The sequence below is a fragment of the Branchiostoma floridae genome, chromosome 2 (genome assembly GCF_000003815.2).
Source record: "Branchiostoma floridae strain S238N-H82 chromosome 2, Bfl_VNyyK, whole genome shotgun sequence".
NCBI classification, from domain to species: Eukaryota; Metazoa; Chordata; class Leptocardii; order Amphioxiformes; family Branchiostomatidae; genus Branchiostoma; species Branchiostoma floridae.
Window position 1 is genome coordinate 20,997,948 of NC_049980.1, and position 16,350 is coordinate 21,014,297.

At 41.5% G+C, this 16,350-nt stretch overlaps 3 protein-coding genes and 1 long non-coding RNA gene across 5 annotated transcripts; 1 reads left to right on the top strand and 3 right to left on the bottom strand.

Moving 5' to 3' along the window:
* Positions 1-869: 869 nt before the first annotated feature.
* Positions 870-3,215, top strand: LOC118409893. The gene is made up of 2 exons (XM_035811268.1): positions 870-1,189; positions 2,210-3,215. The coding sequence occupies exons 1-2, from the start codon at positions 884-886 to the stop codon at positions 2,981-2,983; spliced, it is 1,080 nt and encodes a 359-aa protein (XP_035667161.1). The 5' UTR covers positions 870-883; the 3' UTR covers positions 2,984-3,215.
* Positions 3,216-3,278: 63 nt separating this feature from the next.
* On the bottom strand, positions 3,279-5,205 carry LOC118409894. The gene is made up of 2 exons (XM_035811269.1): positions 4,982-5,205; positions 3,279-4,777 (listed from the first exon to the last, which is right to left on the bottom strand). The coding sequence occupies exons 1-2, from the start codon at positions 5,140-5,142 to the stop codon at positions 4,498-4,500; spliced, it is 441 nt and encodes a 146-aa protein (XP_035667162.1). The 5' UTR covers positions 5,143-5,205; the 3' UTR covers positions 3,279-4,497.
* Positions 5,206-5,238: 33 nt separating this feature from the next.
* LOC118409890 lies at positions 5,239-10,904 on the bottom strand. The gene is made up of 8 exons (XM_035811263.1): positions 10,723-10,904; positions 9,959-10,518; positions 8,553-8,681; positions 8,096-8,182; positions 7,450-7,868; positions 6,968-7,263; positions 6,431-6,577; positions 5,239-6,127 (listed from the first exon to the last, which is right to left on the bottom strand). The coding sequence occupies exons 1-8, from the start codon at positions 10,802-10,804 to the stop codon at positions 5,361-5,363; spliced, it is 2,487 nt and encodes an 828-aa protein (XP_035667156.1). The 5' UTR covers positions 10,805-10,904; the 3' UTR covers positions 5,239-5,360.
* Positions 10,905-10,915: 11 nt separating this feature from the next.
* Positions 10,916-13,010, bottom strand: LOC118409896. 2 transcript variants are annotated; one of them, XR_004830502.1, is made up of 3 exons: positions 12,854-13,010; positions 11,357-11,499; positions 10,916-10,976 (listed from the first exon to the last, which is right to left on the bottom strand). It is a non-coding gene; the product is annotated as an uncharacterized LOC118409896 (long non-coding RNA). The 2 variants fall into 2 exon arrangements; XR_004830501.1 differs by lacking the exon at positions 12,854-13,010 and adding an exon at positions 12,285-12,541.
* Between the last annotated feature and the right edge of the window lie 3,340 nt (positions 13,011-16,350).

Below are 16,350 nucleotides of genomic sequence, written 5' to 3' on the forward strand. Positions count from 1 at the left end.
ATCCCTAAATGGTCAATTCAACATTCGTAGCCATTGCCTATTTCATTCATGCATAATTATTCTTGTTATCTGCATAATCAAACAATGTCACCTACTCAGAAAATTCAGACCTCTCTGACCAGGCCCAGATCTAACCGCCTGCACCAAGCTGCACTATTCCCGGTAAGGACACTTGTTCACACATGTGCAAAGTGTTTGGCTGAAAGAACATGCATGTATGGCATGGTACAGAAGTCAAAGTATGTCCCCATGGTTTTTGCAATAGGCTAGACTTATCGTGATCATCTTAATCAATAAGTACTCAAAAAAATGAATCTAATAAAAAAAACTAGCTTGTGTCAGATGATACAAGCCACCAGGATGTTCTAGTTAATCTTATACATGTGGAACCAAAAACCATTGCCACCAGATGATTGGTGCACAATACATTTAGTATTCTATGTGGACATGAGGTGCTACAATACTGCCATGGCACAGATTGTTATGAAGTGAGAAACATGCTACTGGCATTTATCATGCTATACTGTCTGCTTGTTGTGTATGAGTGCAGATTCTACAGTGCCACATTAAGTAACCTTTAAAGATAAATCTACGCGACAAATACTTAAGACAATGAACCATTCATGCCAAAAATTTAAAACTAATTTGATGATAGCACTATATGTACTTCACAAAAAACATAAGGGTAATTATTCCTAAAGTCTACAATGATGCTAGTTTTGTAGATTCTGATAGGTTGCTCCAGATGGGTTAAGCTTACATGCAGGGTTCCTAAGGGTTGGGATACACAGAGGACTGACCCAGGGGGAATTTGCATATATCCCATGATGCACCGCGGTCTCAACTATATATACGCTCGAACAGTGACGTCATCATTTGAAAAATGGCGGGTTCCGGTGATGGTAGCATCCCGGGAGCTCCCGTAAACACAGTGTTTACGGTTGAACCAAAGCTGTTGCAGGACGCTCCAGAAGTTTTACTTTGCTGTGTAAACACTCACCAGTTCCCAATCCATTTCTCGGGGGTTTCGTGCATCGAAGTAGTTACACGGCGCTGTCACATAGCAGTACCGGGCGACCCGCCGTCAGTGCGCCGGCTGTGCTTGATGCCTGATCGGAACCTGGATAGCCTGTTCGCCGGGGTGACTTCCCCAGTGAAACTACGGATCAAGTCTAGTTCTACCATTGATGTAAGGTTTACTTTATTTCGTAGATCTTTTAGGGACCTCCAGTATTTTTTATGGTTCGAAATTTTACAGCAACAGAAAGGCTACGAATTATAGGGGGCATGTAACGTAACGTATCGACTTTGTAAATGTTTTCCAGTGGCACTATTCCTTTTCAACTCTGATTCAAATCGAGTTCTATTATAGTTTTATGTACTAGTATGTGATAGTTATTTCTTCATTTTACATCAACACCGGCTATTGTTTTGTTGTCGAGTATTTTCACAGAAAAAAAGGTACAAAGTGATGTATTTTCAGCGTTCAGTCAGTATTACTGGGTATTTGAATAGGACTGAAAAACGTGTATAATATGAAAGGTGATTTTTCACAGCCACTTTATTTGTAAAAATTATTTGCTGTCAATGGTTTTACATCATTTCAGTGTTTGGGTATTGGAAGGGGATAGTTTTTTTTTTACTGAAGACTCGTTAGCAATATTCAATTATTTTCTTAAAATACAAATACTAGAGTTTCACGACCCCATACCTTTGTCAAACAAACCTATCTTTACTAATAGTAGAAATCATGTCTGTCTGAGGATTGAGGCATTTACAAAAACTTGTTTTTCACTACAACCATTGTGGAATGGAACATGTTGTGAAGTATGTACATGTATAGGGTAGAAGCCCCCTTGTTAGGTAGCTTTAAATAATAATGCTTGGAACTTGGAGTTAACTAGAAATGGCTTTTTTTCAACACAATTGGTTAGCAACACAATAAGTGTTGTGTTATAGTGACATATTGGTTGATTGCTGAATAAAAAGTTGTAAACAGAACTATGCGGCTCCAGCTGTGTCTCTGAAGGATGATTGCGGTGTAACTGTAAGCCCCCAGACAAGTGATAACGTCTTGGAATGCAGCTGGCATTCAACTTCGTGTTAGTTCAAATCATGTTTTGGAATGGACCGAGTTTTGGAATGCAACAGGGTTAACTTATACAGTTACAGAACAATCATCTCCAAGCAGATTCTGCTTTTCTTACAGTTCGAATGTTCTAAAGATGCTGATAGGCAGCAGGCCAGAGGTACCCTTCTTTGGGACACAGAGATACTGCCAACAGACTATGCAGCCTCCATACTTCCAGCAGTGACGACAGATATCCCGGCTGACTTACCGTACGAGACAGACATTCAGCCTGTAGACCCCAATCTACCATACCCTGACCATTGCAACTGTCAGATGTCTGAATCTGTACAGTCACCTCCAATACTTTGCGACATGCAAACAGAATCACAACTAGACCCTCTTGTATGTAGCTTGGAGGACTTGCATTTTTCTTCAGATGGGGGGGAGTCAGATGACCAAGATCTAAATGCAGAGTCGGAAGAAGACGAAGACACAGATAACCATGCTGCAAGTCGTATGAGTGGGCAGATTTTTTCTGTTGTTGGCTCTACGTGGCATACTAGTTGTCAGGCTGTGCTAGATAAGTGTGAAAAATTGAGAAGGGAGGGAGAAGATGTCAAAGTCCAGTTAGCCTTTGAGCCCACCAATATCAAGGATAGGAATGCCATCGTGTTTGAAATGTTCATAGAAAACACTTGGCAGATAGTGGGTTATTGCCCAGGCCCCAAAGTCCCCAAAGTGACAAGAGCAATGAGAAATGGTACCATCACTGAGATTGTGATGCACAAGTTGACTCATGCCTACTGCTTCCCTGCAAAGAAATTCATGTACAAAGTTAAGGTGAAGATTGTGAAGAGAGGAAGTTGGGAAGGCGATGCAACAGACTACAGGTTCAATTCGGTCATTGTATAAAAAGTATAACGAGGCAACAACCCATCAACTCGATTTGATCTGTAGTTTTATTGGGAATTTTGTCACTCGCTTGTGCCTCCACTCTTAACTTTCTTAGCTAGGACACGTTTTGCCAATTCTTTATACATGTATATGGAAGCAAATCACCCTCTCTTCCTCCATACCCCACCTCTCAGGAGGAAGTTCCATGCCAAAAGCATCTTTCCAAAAACTACATCACTATGGAACAAGCTTATCTGTACACATGTAGGCATCCTTCCATCTTTATCTGTAATTGCTTCAATAATAGGTACAATCTACACTTTGTGACCAAAATATGTCACATCATACTCATATACTTAGCATTTATTCTATTACCTAGGTTCAGGAACATTCTTACATTTTAATGGTTCAAAATACTGACAGTTTACTTCTTATTGTGTTGACAGTGGTCCTCTTATATTTTATTTAAGTCAGTTTTGATAAACTATTGTTCTATCATAAGTAGGCAGTGTTTGTCTAACAATTAGAATCTGGTGTTTGAATGAAGGTAGATATCTTGAACTAAAATGGTTGATGGCTGCCTGGCGGCCAATTTTGGCTGTTGAGTGGAGGGCGATACCACTTTGCGACTGCAAAAAAAATTGGTCGCTGGTTGGATTAGGCAGTTGGTTGCTTGGAGAAAGGTAAAAACTGATATCTTATAAGGTCAGAACCCGTATAACACTTAGGACTATACATGTTCTCCTCTTTCCTGACTTGCAACAAAATAACATCTTTTATGAGTATCATTGAGTAATAAAACTTAAGGTTCTGAAGAAAACAAAATCTGAAGAGCATGCCTCATAAGTTCAATAACTAGTTTGACAGTTACAATAACTAGTTACAATAACTAGTATAACACTTGCAACAATGTATATACCTGAGTTCTCTTCTTTCTTGACTTGCAACAAAATAGCATCTTTTAAGTATACATTCAGCAATAAAACTAAAGGTTCTGAAGAAAACAATATCCGCAGTGCTTGCCTCATATATACAATAACTAGTTTGACAGAAGGATACTTCAAAGCATAACTAGGCAAAAACCTGTATAACACTTGCGACAATGTCTATATATACCTGTGGTCTCAAGATCAAAAACTGATTGTCATATAAGGTCAATACCTGTATAACACTTGCAACAATGTCTATACCCGAGTTCTCTTCTTTCCTCACTTACAACAAAATAGCATCTTTTACAAGTATACATATACAGAATAAAAAGTAAACATACATAAAATAAAAGACTTAGATATATACAACAGTGGTGACAGGTGGAAACAAGTGGCTACAGGCACTTTCTTCTGTAAAAAAACAAACAATGCTTGGTACCATGACTAAAAAGTACATTTATATCAAAATCTCACTCATCAAAAAATCGGGCAAGTGGGGTAGGACATGAGCTTGCCCAATCAGCACTTTCACTTGGCTAGGACAATAAAACTTTTGGACTTGTCCAACCCTGGATGTGGATATAACAGTTTAAAAGTAATCTTCTAAACAGGTGGCAAGCTATTTGGGACCTCAGGCAGTGGCACTTCTGGTCTGTGCAGTATCTGCCTGATTGTCCCCCTGTTCCTGACCGGCAGGACACCCCTTGCAGTTGTGAAAATCGAAGCGTCTTCCCTTCTACAAATGCGCAGTCGGTGGAGGCGCAGACGACCATCCTCAGGGTCATCATTGAAGGATGGGTAAGTGTCTTCTGCTTCCCTGAACCTCTCACTGATTGTCCAGTAGTAGAAAGGCAGGTCCGGGTCAATTCTCTTTGAGAATTCCCTGTGAAAGACAAATAAATAATTACAAACCTGTTCAAGTGAAATAATACATGCCATGGACACAAGAATTGTGCCCATACTGCCCATAATGACCTGTCCACAAGTGATTTGTAATGAACGTCGCAAGTATAATGTGAGTACATGAAACCTTTCAATAATTTTACAAAAGACCATACTGTAAATGTTTGAAAAGATACTTAAATACCTGACTTCTGTAGGCCATCGAGCATGCAACTCCTTGAGGGTAAAGGTGTTTCCCATGTGTCGGTGAAGTCCAGCAAAGAAACACTCTACATCGTCTGTCGTGCTCGCTCTTGGATGCTCTTCATAGCCAATTGTCGCACTCTCACTTCTCCGCAGCTCCATTGACTCGATATTTGTTGTGACCGCGATGAGGGTTTCTCGGCTCCACCCAAGTAGTCCTCGACCGAACCTAAAAAAAGCGACCAGAACAAAGATGTTCATTTCACTGGGTCTTTAATCCATCTAGGCATTCTCGAGTTATACTATTTGGTAAAGCCCCTATCTCACTGGATTTGCAAGTTAAAGAGAGCGGTTACTGCATTTTTTATATCTAATCATATTCATTGTGTAGGGTTTTCTTGCCTGTTGATGTCAAGAGTTGAGAAGTCTGGGGGGGAACGGCGCCATGGGGGGGAACGGTGATATGGCATCAGCTCATCAAGGATCATGTCCATCATGGCTGTGTTCTTCTCCTTCCTTTCTTCCTCTGAAAGCCCTCGGCCATCAGCTGCTTCATGCCATCCAGCAACAACTTCGATATAGCATGCTTCCCGGAGATGCCCTCTGTGTCGGAGAAACCTGACCATGTTGTAGGACAGCAAGATCTCTGCATCGGTGACAGACTGCTTTCGGAAACCAAACAGGGCTGCCTCTGTTAGCCCTGGCTTGGGCTCACCATCTTGCGGATGGAGCGCTTCTTCGAGAGCATGGTGGTTAAACCACCGGGGAGGCTCTTTTCTGAGGTGACCAGCAATTCTCTTGAGGAGATGGCAATGATCTTCTCTTCTGTGAAGGTAGTTGAGGCCGTCTTTCTCTGGGACATACATGTGGTGTGTGAAATCAACCCCCTCAGTTCGAAGTTCCTCTATTCTGAGACGGTATCTGTATGTGGCCATTATTGATCGCAGCATGTCAGCCATGCACTCAGGCGAGTTGGCACGGAAGGTTGAGGGGCCACAATCTGGGGGCACGAGTTGTCCACGCAGTCTTACTACAGCATCCTCCTCTCTCATCTGCTCCACTGTTGTGAGTTTGTGGTATTCTTCAATCACTTCTGGTGGGATAGCCTTCTCCCTCAGCTCTGTCAATGGCATGCCATTGTCATCCTCTGCACAGTGAAACCACAATCATCAATTAGTACAAACTGATGGGGAGTTCAGAGTCTATTGTGACATAAGCTGAACACATTTGGTTCGACAAGGGCAGAATTTGTGAGAAGATACAAGATGGCTTCACCATATTCCCCCTGCAGAATATCCCTGAAATCAGGTGAATTTGTTGCATTGTAAGTGTACTTGGGCCAAAGATATATCACACGGATAAAACATACTAATGTCAGTGGTACTGCACAGTCTGATATAATAGACTCAGGCCAAACATTAAAGTCAAGTCAGCAGAGAAAGAAACTAACCTCCAACTTTCCGGAGTGACTTCAGCACAGTGTCAGAAGCCATCCTCCTGACACTGTCTTTCACCCCACGAATGATTTCATAGAGATGAATAGGGCGCTTGTTCCCAAGCGTCCTTAGGGAGTTGAACTCTCCATCCGTAACATCACCTGACAACAAATCACCACATCACTGATAGATTTGCAAAATGAAAAAGCTCTAAATGGAAAATTAGCTTTGAGTACCTAAAAAAGCCCCCAGCGCACAGGCTCTAGGGCCAACCCACTAGCATTGCACCAGAATATACCAACACCTCAGCAAAGACTACAGTCTACAAATGGACTTTATCATGAATTTTCGTTGAAATGTCTCAATAAAAAAGACAAATTTTCCTATAATGGATTTTGTTCAGCTTTGCATCATTCAACAGAAGCACTGTCATATTACAAAAAACAGACAAGAGTAACACTCTACTTTTACTTTTGTGCTTTAACTTCAACTTTTGTCTTTACTATGTTTATAGTGGAGTTAAGCTTCACATGTAAAGGATAGACTCTTACCAACAGGTATCAGTCCCAGCTTCTTGGCCTCCTCATGGCACTTGTCCAGGAACTGCTGGAGGAACTGATCCCGGATACTGTGATATGGAATGAGCAGGATTGGCACAGCATAGGGCTTCTGATTTCGTCTTTCGTCAGACACCATAACGACCAATGCATGACCAGCAGCCACTCTCTTCTTCTTGAAGAGATTGTGCAAGTAGGTTTTGTTGTCTTCTGTCAGTTCCACCAGACATTGGGCCACACGGCCAGGTTGAGGGGAAGCAGTTCCAAGAGCTGCCAGCAGCCTTTCATACCTACATAATATAGAAAGCATGTGCATGAAGGTAAAGGTAAAGCAGTCATCCTCAACTGATGTGAAGCATAAATTGTGCTTTTTCAAGTAGCTCAGGTACATGTAGTTGTGCAATGCGGCTTTGCTAACTACTTGATTTATATAACTATGCAGACAGAAAATTGAAGTCAATATTTCTAAAAGTCACCTTTCATAGAAGGCTTTGGCCTGCTCCAGAAGGGTATTGTACTCTACCCTGTCCCATGCCAGGTTTTTCAGCACATCTGTAGATGAGTTAGCCTGCTCGAATTTCTCCTTATACCTCTTGTTTGCTGCCTCAAGGCCACCTTTCAGCAGATCAATGTCTTCTCCAAGATCCTGAAGGAGACTGAGGAGACAGGCCTCTAGATTGCGTGGCACGCAGGACTTCCCAGCTTCCCTGACAAGGACCATGCGTCTGTCGTTGTCAGCCCTTAGCTTCTCCAGGCTTCCATCCCCAAGATCAACGTCTCCAGCCCATTTGCCCTTTGTAGATGTCTGCAGGGCAACCTTCAAATCACAAGCATCAGCCTTAAACCAGACACGTGCTCCTGGCTTCATCTTGGCAAAGGATTCCAGTGCAGCGATCTGTATATAACAGAACAAACTTTACTGTATACTAATCTGATATGCATAAAATAGTAAAAGTTTTCCCAACGTCCATGTCTATTCTTTAGTAGTGTGTCTACCAAATGAAGCTCAATAATTTCCATTCATAGACATCACAAGGAGCAGAACTGCTGATAGTATAATTGCCAAGAAGAGAATGCCTCTGGAACAATTTTTCTCTTTTTTTTGAAGGTTTGTAAACTCACATGGATACTGGAGTTGCCATCAAACTTCTCAGTCTGTGCCAGTCTGTACATGGTGTCCAGGGAGGGGGCGGCGACATTAATATGTGCCTGTCAGAGAAGGAAGAGAATCATATGTCAAATAAGACATGACAAGTAAAAAAAAATAGACAAAAATTACACAGTACCAGAACAAGATGTACTTTCTTCAAATGCACAGTATTTAAGTGCCCCTAATTCTTTCACAATTCATGTTATCATACTACTCAAGGTAAATATCACTCTGAGCCAGCCTCCTTAGTACTGTACTAACTTAGGGAATCTACTGGAATAACTAAGTATGTCAAATACATACAAAATGGAATTGAAAAGGTATCGCTATTATGGCAAATATTCAGATACTACAGTAAGTATATGGACTGGTTATCATCACAATTGAAAATTTGTGAAACATAAAAGCCATCTTTATACATGTAGTAACCTTCAATGGGTCCAAGTCAGTGCTTTCCAGGCCACTCCACCCTGGCCCCCGAAACAGCCTCAAGAACCTGGTTGGAAACTCAGCACACATGCTCTCCAACCAGCTGGCATAGTCTGGAGAAATGCTGACCTACAGAACATACATGAGTACCATTGTATAAATTAATACCATAACAAGTTGGACATAACACTGTCTCTTGCTATGAAGTCTGCAATCTTCATCATATCTGACATCACCATAGATAATTTGTTCACACCCTCCTACCACAATGAACAAAGTTCCTGATCACACTTCTAATTGCCCAACACTACATGGCTTGGGCCTGGCTAATTGCACAGGAAGATGGTAGCAAAAATGAATTGGGGTTTTCGGAAAACCCTGTCCAGTCCAGACAGGGAAATGGGGCGGAAAACCCTGTCCAGTCTGAAAAGAGGGTCTGCATAGGGGTTCCTGGCAATGCTTAAAAGTATTACTTCAGACAGCACTTACACAGCATAATGAGTGACCCAAAGGTGCAATATGCATGCACACAAAGTCAGTTCTGTCAAATGCAAAGTACCCAATTAACACTTATCTGGTAGGACATGAGGGGAGAGAATTGTCAATCAAACAATGGATAGTGAGTGTCCGTCAATTTCGGGTTGTTAAATAATGGCAATACATTACAAAGACAGGCTTTGAAAGGTTTTCTTTAAATGATAAGTGCGCAGCACTCATTTTGAGAGCTGGTCTGTTTAAATCCTGGTTTAATAGAATGACTGCGAAAGGTTTCAATATCAACACGACTTTAGTACACAATGTTATAACATTACAATATATTTTACAATGCACTACAATAAAGCCGAGATGGCATTTTTCAAACGATAGTACAAGTTGTGAGCTATATAGAACTATGTATCCTTTTAAAAATAATGTGTTTTATTTGCAAAATTATGCCGTAAGGCTAATAGCATGCTCAGTCTCAAAGACTTAAAGAGTAGACGTTTTTTATATGATGAGAAGTAACAATGATGGATGATTTTTGTTAAGTAATAATTTTTTTATGACATTGTGCCACACTTCAAGTTGATGTTATTTCTGTGCTTAGCCGTATTAAAGATAAAAAAAAATGTTGTTGTATACTAGTACTTAGTAGCTTACACCGTATACCCCCATGCAGACCCTCTTTTCAGACAGCTTACAATGTATACCCCCATGCAGACCCTCTTTTCAGACTGGACAGGGTTTTCCGCACTCCGGACTGGACAAGTTTTTCCGAAAACCCAAATGAATTGAGGTAATTAGTTACAAAATTAGACAAAACTAGCCAAAACAACAAACAAAAAACTAAGAAGGCATTCTTTACTGGAAATGCCATCATTTTAAATTAGTACATCAGATAAGTATCATTATATACTGATGCTAACCTGATGTACATTGGTGGCACTGAAGAACTCCATCTGGTATTGTAGTAATCCAAATGGCATCCTGTCAATTTGGAGCAGAGGGGTGGAGGTGCCAGGCCTGTTGGTGCTCAAGATGTGGGCAAACTTGTACAGGATGTTGGGCTTGTTGTGTTCTTGTAGGGTGGACATGGCATTGATGGACTTTGAAAAGAAGTCGGTTGGGTATGTGGAAATATTCTTTGCTGTAGCTACAACTGAGAACAGTTTATCACCAAAGGATAGAACTGAAGATGATTGAACGATTTGAGGAAGCAGCATAAGCATGAAAGAATCAAATTCTGATTGGGTCAGGGCCTTGCAAGAAGACAGTACTGTTGTGACATCATCCTGGCAGCTATGTTCAGTTTGTGTTTGCTGGTCCACAGTCAACTTCTTTGTCTGGCATCCCCTGCTGACTGTTTCTTTGGTTTTCTTTGCACGGCTGATTGAATTCGTCTCAAGACCAAAAGACTTCACAGCAGCTTCAAGGGATTCGTCGAATTTCGTCCTCCACTTCCTGCACCTGTTCCTCACTGTGTTTGCTGTGAATAGAAAGAGAAACAGTGTGTCACTTAAGAGAAACCTTTGCTATTGACAAAGTATGACTTCATATCCCAACACCTTGAGGGACTACACTCACACTAAATGTGAGAAATAATAGAACTTCTTTTGATTTCTATCAGTTCTAAACTTGTTGCAATAATCTATCAAGGTAAAGACAGCAAGAGCCATTGTTTTTCACTGACCTGAAAGAAGTTCACTGCTCCTGGTTGCCGTCTTGATTGATGTTGCAGCCTCTGTCCAAAAGGGACTGTTAGCGTGCCTCATTGGCCAGGATGCTGTGTCAGTGACATTTTCATCCTGATCAAGGTGGCTTAGATCCAAAAACTGGATCAATGCCTTGTCCTCCTTATCAGTCCACTGATGGTGTTTCGCCCGTCCGAGGGGACTTGGCCAGTTGAATCTTTGGGGTGAGCATGTGCCCCAAAGATCGTGTTATCTGTTGCAAATACAGGATACATGTAATTTGTAGCAAGGAGAAACTATAGCAAAGTTTGCTATAGTTTAACTGGTACTGAGTGTCATCATCAGTCTTGGCTCACCAATCTTACTCGACTTCTGAATAGTTTCTGCAAGGAGTCATGATGTAATAAACATACTATGAACTTACATCACATCAGTGCACTATGAAATAACATCACATTAGTGAAATAATTGTATTAATGGTATAATTGACAACAGTAAAACTGTCCTTAGCCTGTAAGGTCATCAGTGAAACCTAACAATTTGTAAATTTGCTACATCCTGTTGGACCATACCACAACAGCCAATGATGATCTTGATCGAGGAAACATTTTCTGTCTTATGGCAATTAATCACCTTAGGACTTAGGAAAGAGAGAGGTCGGCGAGCTCCTCCATCTTTCTTTCCATGTTTGTGCTGCCTCCTCTTCCCAGACGGGGTGTGACCACTCCCGCCAACATGTGGCCTCTTTTGGGGCGTTGATGGAGTTGACATCATGACTGAGGGAAACAATATTGGACAGTCTAAGATGATTTTTACCCTTTTATAGAATATATTTCCTTGAGGTATTTCAATGAAGTTATTGATGACATTTTGCTCACTTTGGGAGAATGAGACACAGTTATTGAACATGTCAATAAAGAACCAAAATTAAAGCAAAATGTACCTTTAACATTACAATTTAGGATAATTTTCTATCTATGGATGTCCCATAAGATATAAACTGGTCTGGTATGCAATTTTTTTCTGTTTCATTGGCAAGGATTAAAAACTCTCGAAAATAAACTATGATATTCATAAACATCACTGCTAACCTGGGGAATCAACAATAATCCATAAATTACAAATCTTACACACCACTGCACCACTTGATAACTTACAAATTCTGACAGACTCTCAAATTATGAAACTGAAAGACTACAACTACTTTTTGACAAGATTTATTGGTCCAAATATCAACGACAGTACGTATATGACAGTGAAGGTGAAAATGTAGATCAGACTCCTTCGTATAACTCACAAGCAAGCCTAACCAGTCAATAATGACAAGATAGGTAAACAAGTTCTACGGCTATGTGATCCCGAGCGACCGTCTGTTTAGCGAATATTAAGCCCACAAACGCCCACCCTTGAAAAGTCTGTGCTACATAAATCTAGTTCTTTTGCAAGTACAGTAATACGTTCAGGTTGGGCTCTCATGAGTTTCAAGTGAATTCATCGACCCGAAGTACGAAAATCCATCTTGGTAACTTCCGCCTTTGCGACATATACGATACCCACTCACCTCCGCATTTTAAGCGAGTTTCCAGTCCAACCAACAACATTTTCCGTTTGAATAGGTTTTCCCTGAATGTCTGCTAAGTCCCCATACTGTAACAATCTTTCCAAACTTTCTAAATTGCTTTAGGAAGGTAAAACTACGGCGCGTTCGTGGTTGTTTACGTGTCCGCCATCTTTTCTTTACCGGCTTATTTGCATATGTTAATGAGTTTAAAGGGCCTCCGCGCGACTGTCAGGCGTATGTAAACACGACCAACCATGCGATCCTGCGCGGCTATTTTCGTGATCTTCCTATGAGTGCTTTTTGGTGCTTTTCGTTTTTTTAGACACACAATCAATCTACCATACGTAAACTACACTTTTTTTTAAAAAGCACCACTATTTGATTAACCAATGCGGAAGATTTGATAGCACTATATGCAAATCTCCAACATGCGACAACGGGATTTACGCATGAGAAGTCTATCGGCATTTACCTCAAAATTAAACATGTTCCTCGGGTATCACACACATCAACACTTTTCATGGAAAACTACAATTCCCGAACTCTAAAAAATGACGAAAATTACCCACCTAATTCTCTTGGCTGCTGTCCAACATGGCCAACATCTTGAAGATGCCCATGCCCTACATCTTGGGCTTTGCAGTTCCGGGTTTGCCGGCGTTCGCGCGGAAAATCGAACGCGATCGAAAGTAAAGTGCATCATGGGATATATGCAAATCCCCCCTTGAGTGTAAATATAGAATGATTCTCACTGACGTCATTTCAACTTTGACCTTTCACGAGATATTTTTTTCGCGATATCACACGGAATACGGTGTAATCGACGGTAGGGGCCGCAGTTAGCGATTTGATATAGCTCCAGAAATATACACCCACCCACCCCCTCCGCATGTATAGCGGCCTTCGTTTGGAACCTTTTTCGGACCTCGGTCTTCACGGCCCATTCCTCAACCTATTTCTGAGGTCCATCAGTGTGAATATATAATTAACTTCAAAATCCTACGGGCTACCAAAAGCTCACAAGGTATTGACTCAATACTGCAAGTGTTTGAAATTCCTCGTTAAGATCTCCATTTGCTCAACTCATCAATGATCAGACAGTAGAAGAGGACGAAGAATAGCGGTTCTATAATACAACAGCCATGTTTACCCCTGTCCAGTTCATAAAACTAGCAAGGTAAAAGTAAAGAGACAAAGGAGATCTAAGCTCACCACAATGCACTACATTAACGCTCATCCGACCTGTACATTTTACGACAAATCTGACCGAAAGCGGATCTTTTCGGACCCATTTTGTTTTCCCATAGACATATAGTTCTGTCGGTTCATTTTGTCATTACTGCATATAGACTGTTTCAACAAGCTGTGTAAAATATATTGACAAGTTATGTTGTTAGTGATTTATGTTTATTATTATCATTTATGCAAAAATGAGGAAGACAAATATTTCGCTCTAGCTTCCGCACGTTATAGCAGTTTGGTGACTACACCCTGCTGATTCAAGAATTGATGCATGAGGCTGGAAGATGAGGGCAACTTTTTAAACTACCTCCACATCGATCCCGATATGTTCGACGAACTATTGCCATGGGTTGGCCCAAGAATTACCTAACCTGTTTCTTGATTGAATTCATGAAAATAAGTCTAACACCAGGACTTAAGTTGGTGGCAGTCTGTTCCCTGGTTACAGGTGACAAGTATCATTGTCTTCAGTATTCATGTCGTGTTTACATGTCACCATCTCTGAATTTGTGCAAGAGTTTTGCCAAGCTATCCGCGAGGAGCACAGACATAAAGTAATGTTTTTTAACTACAACAGCCGAGGAGTGGAAGCCTATTGCGAAATAATTCAAGGACAGATGGGAAGTGCCTCACTCATGTGGTGCCTTGGATGGAAAGTTCATGAGATGTCCTCCCAATCAGGCAGGCAGTATTACAATTACTAGGGATTCTTCCCTGTGGTGTTGCTTGCGTAGGTAGATGCGCAATACAAGTTCCTATGGACCTATGTGAGTGGCTCTTGTTCAATGTCGGACCCTCAGATTTTCAATGAATCTGTCGATGTCTTGTCGATGGAGCCATAAACTTCCCCGATCCTGACACTCTTCATTGTCCGAAATAGGCGTATATATTATTGTATGAAATCAGGAGAATGCTGTGAATTCTGATAATTTCCAAACAGTCTTGTAACTTCTTAAATAATTTATGCATTATTCATTCTTTCAGTAAACATAATATATAACGTTATAAATATTTCTGTGTATGCCATAAAAAAGGAATGTCCTCGGTGAAATTTTTACTTTGTGTTGTATTTCTTTTACCTTTATGCACAGGTAATTTAAAAGTTCTGGACGAGTTTAGCATAGTTGGGTGGTAGAAGAGAATTAAGCAATGTACTAAGAGGCGTGTCGGCAGTTTTTGCCGACACGTCTAGCGAATTCCGCATCGGCACACGCAGTCTGAGGTTTAGTTCTCGAAGTTTTAGCTCTCTAAGTGATCAAGAAGCTGTTTGTGACGGCATACCATGTAGCAAGGCTGGAGCTTCTATTTACTTCTTTCCTATCCAGATCCATCCCTGTTAAATGTACAAATAACTTATAGTCACATCAGCGTTCGGAACGGTCGGTGGGCCGGACGGAGTCGCCCCAAGACTTCTGAAAGTGTTTGCCTGTGAACTTGCTGACCTTCTAGCAGATGTTTTCAACACCTCACTCCGAGAAGGGGTCGTTCTCACCCAGTGGAAAGAGGTTGTCATGACTCGGATTCTGAAAGAACTCCCAGCAGTTGTGGACAAATTACGCCCAATTTCCCTAATGGCAGTATTTGTAAAGATATTCAAAGGCCTTTAGGCGAATTGGATGACATCACATCAGCGATGATTCTGGGCTATTATGAGAAGTTGTACAACCCACTGTCTTGTAAGTTTGGCACATTTCTTCTTTCAAGGCGCTGAAGTAAGTAGCAACATGGGAAGGTTAGTGTTGATCGACTTCACTGTCAACCATCAACACGCTATCTGTAGGCTACTGAACATGGGTATGAGAGCTTCCATTGTACCATGGGTTGAGAGCTTCCTGACATGAAGGCAACAGAAAATATTTTACGGATCTACCACGTCAGGCTGAGAGACACGTACCGCAGGTGTTTCGTAAGGCCTCAAACTAGGCCGGGTCATCTTTGTATGCCTGATTAACAAAGCAAGTTAAAATTATGACCGTGGACAGACGCATGGCCATAACCTGTGGAACTCACAAACACTTACTTTACCTACCTTCTGTACTACAAGATTTCGTAAAAGTCCAGTGCCATTATTACTGAGACTAATCAACGAAACAAAATGACACTGCTTATTAGCTATATATCATATACATTTTTAACCATGTACCGGAAGCAGGTGAAACTTCTGGAACGCTTCCACCAGCGTTGCCTGCGGTGCATAATGGGTATTAAGTGGCAAGACTATGTAACGAACAACGAAGTCTTAGGGAGAGCCAATCTTCCAAGCGTAGAGACAATGCTGATGTCAAAGCAGCTACGCCGGGCTGGCCACCTGTCACGAATGGAGGAATCCAGAATGCCCAAAGCTGTCTTCTACGGAGAGCTGTGTCAGGGCAAGCGTGACAGAGGAGCTCCTAGAAAACGCTATAAGGACCAACTGAAACACCAGCTCAGCTCAGCCGGCATCCCAGTCAGGGAATGGGAAAGTATTGCCACAGACAGAAAAACCTGGAAAGCTGCATGCAAGAGAGGAGCTGAAAGCTTCGAGGCAGCTCGAAGAGAGAGAAAGCAGAGGAGAGGAGAAGACGAAGGAAAGCTGTGGCCGACCAGCCTCCATATGCACAGGGCTTCAATTGCCCATCCTGCACCAGGAGGTGCGGATTGAGGATTGGACTACATAGCCACATGAGAGCATGCAGGGGAGACCGAAGACAACCTTCCCAATGATCTTCGGACACGAAGAACAGCCATCATCATCATACCTTATAATCACTGATACAGCTTACTCCCCTTGATCACTAGTTTGAAAATAGGATTCAGATACGCTGTACAGTCAGTCTAGACAGGA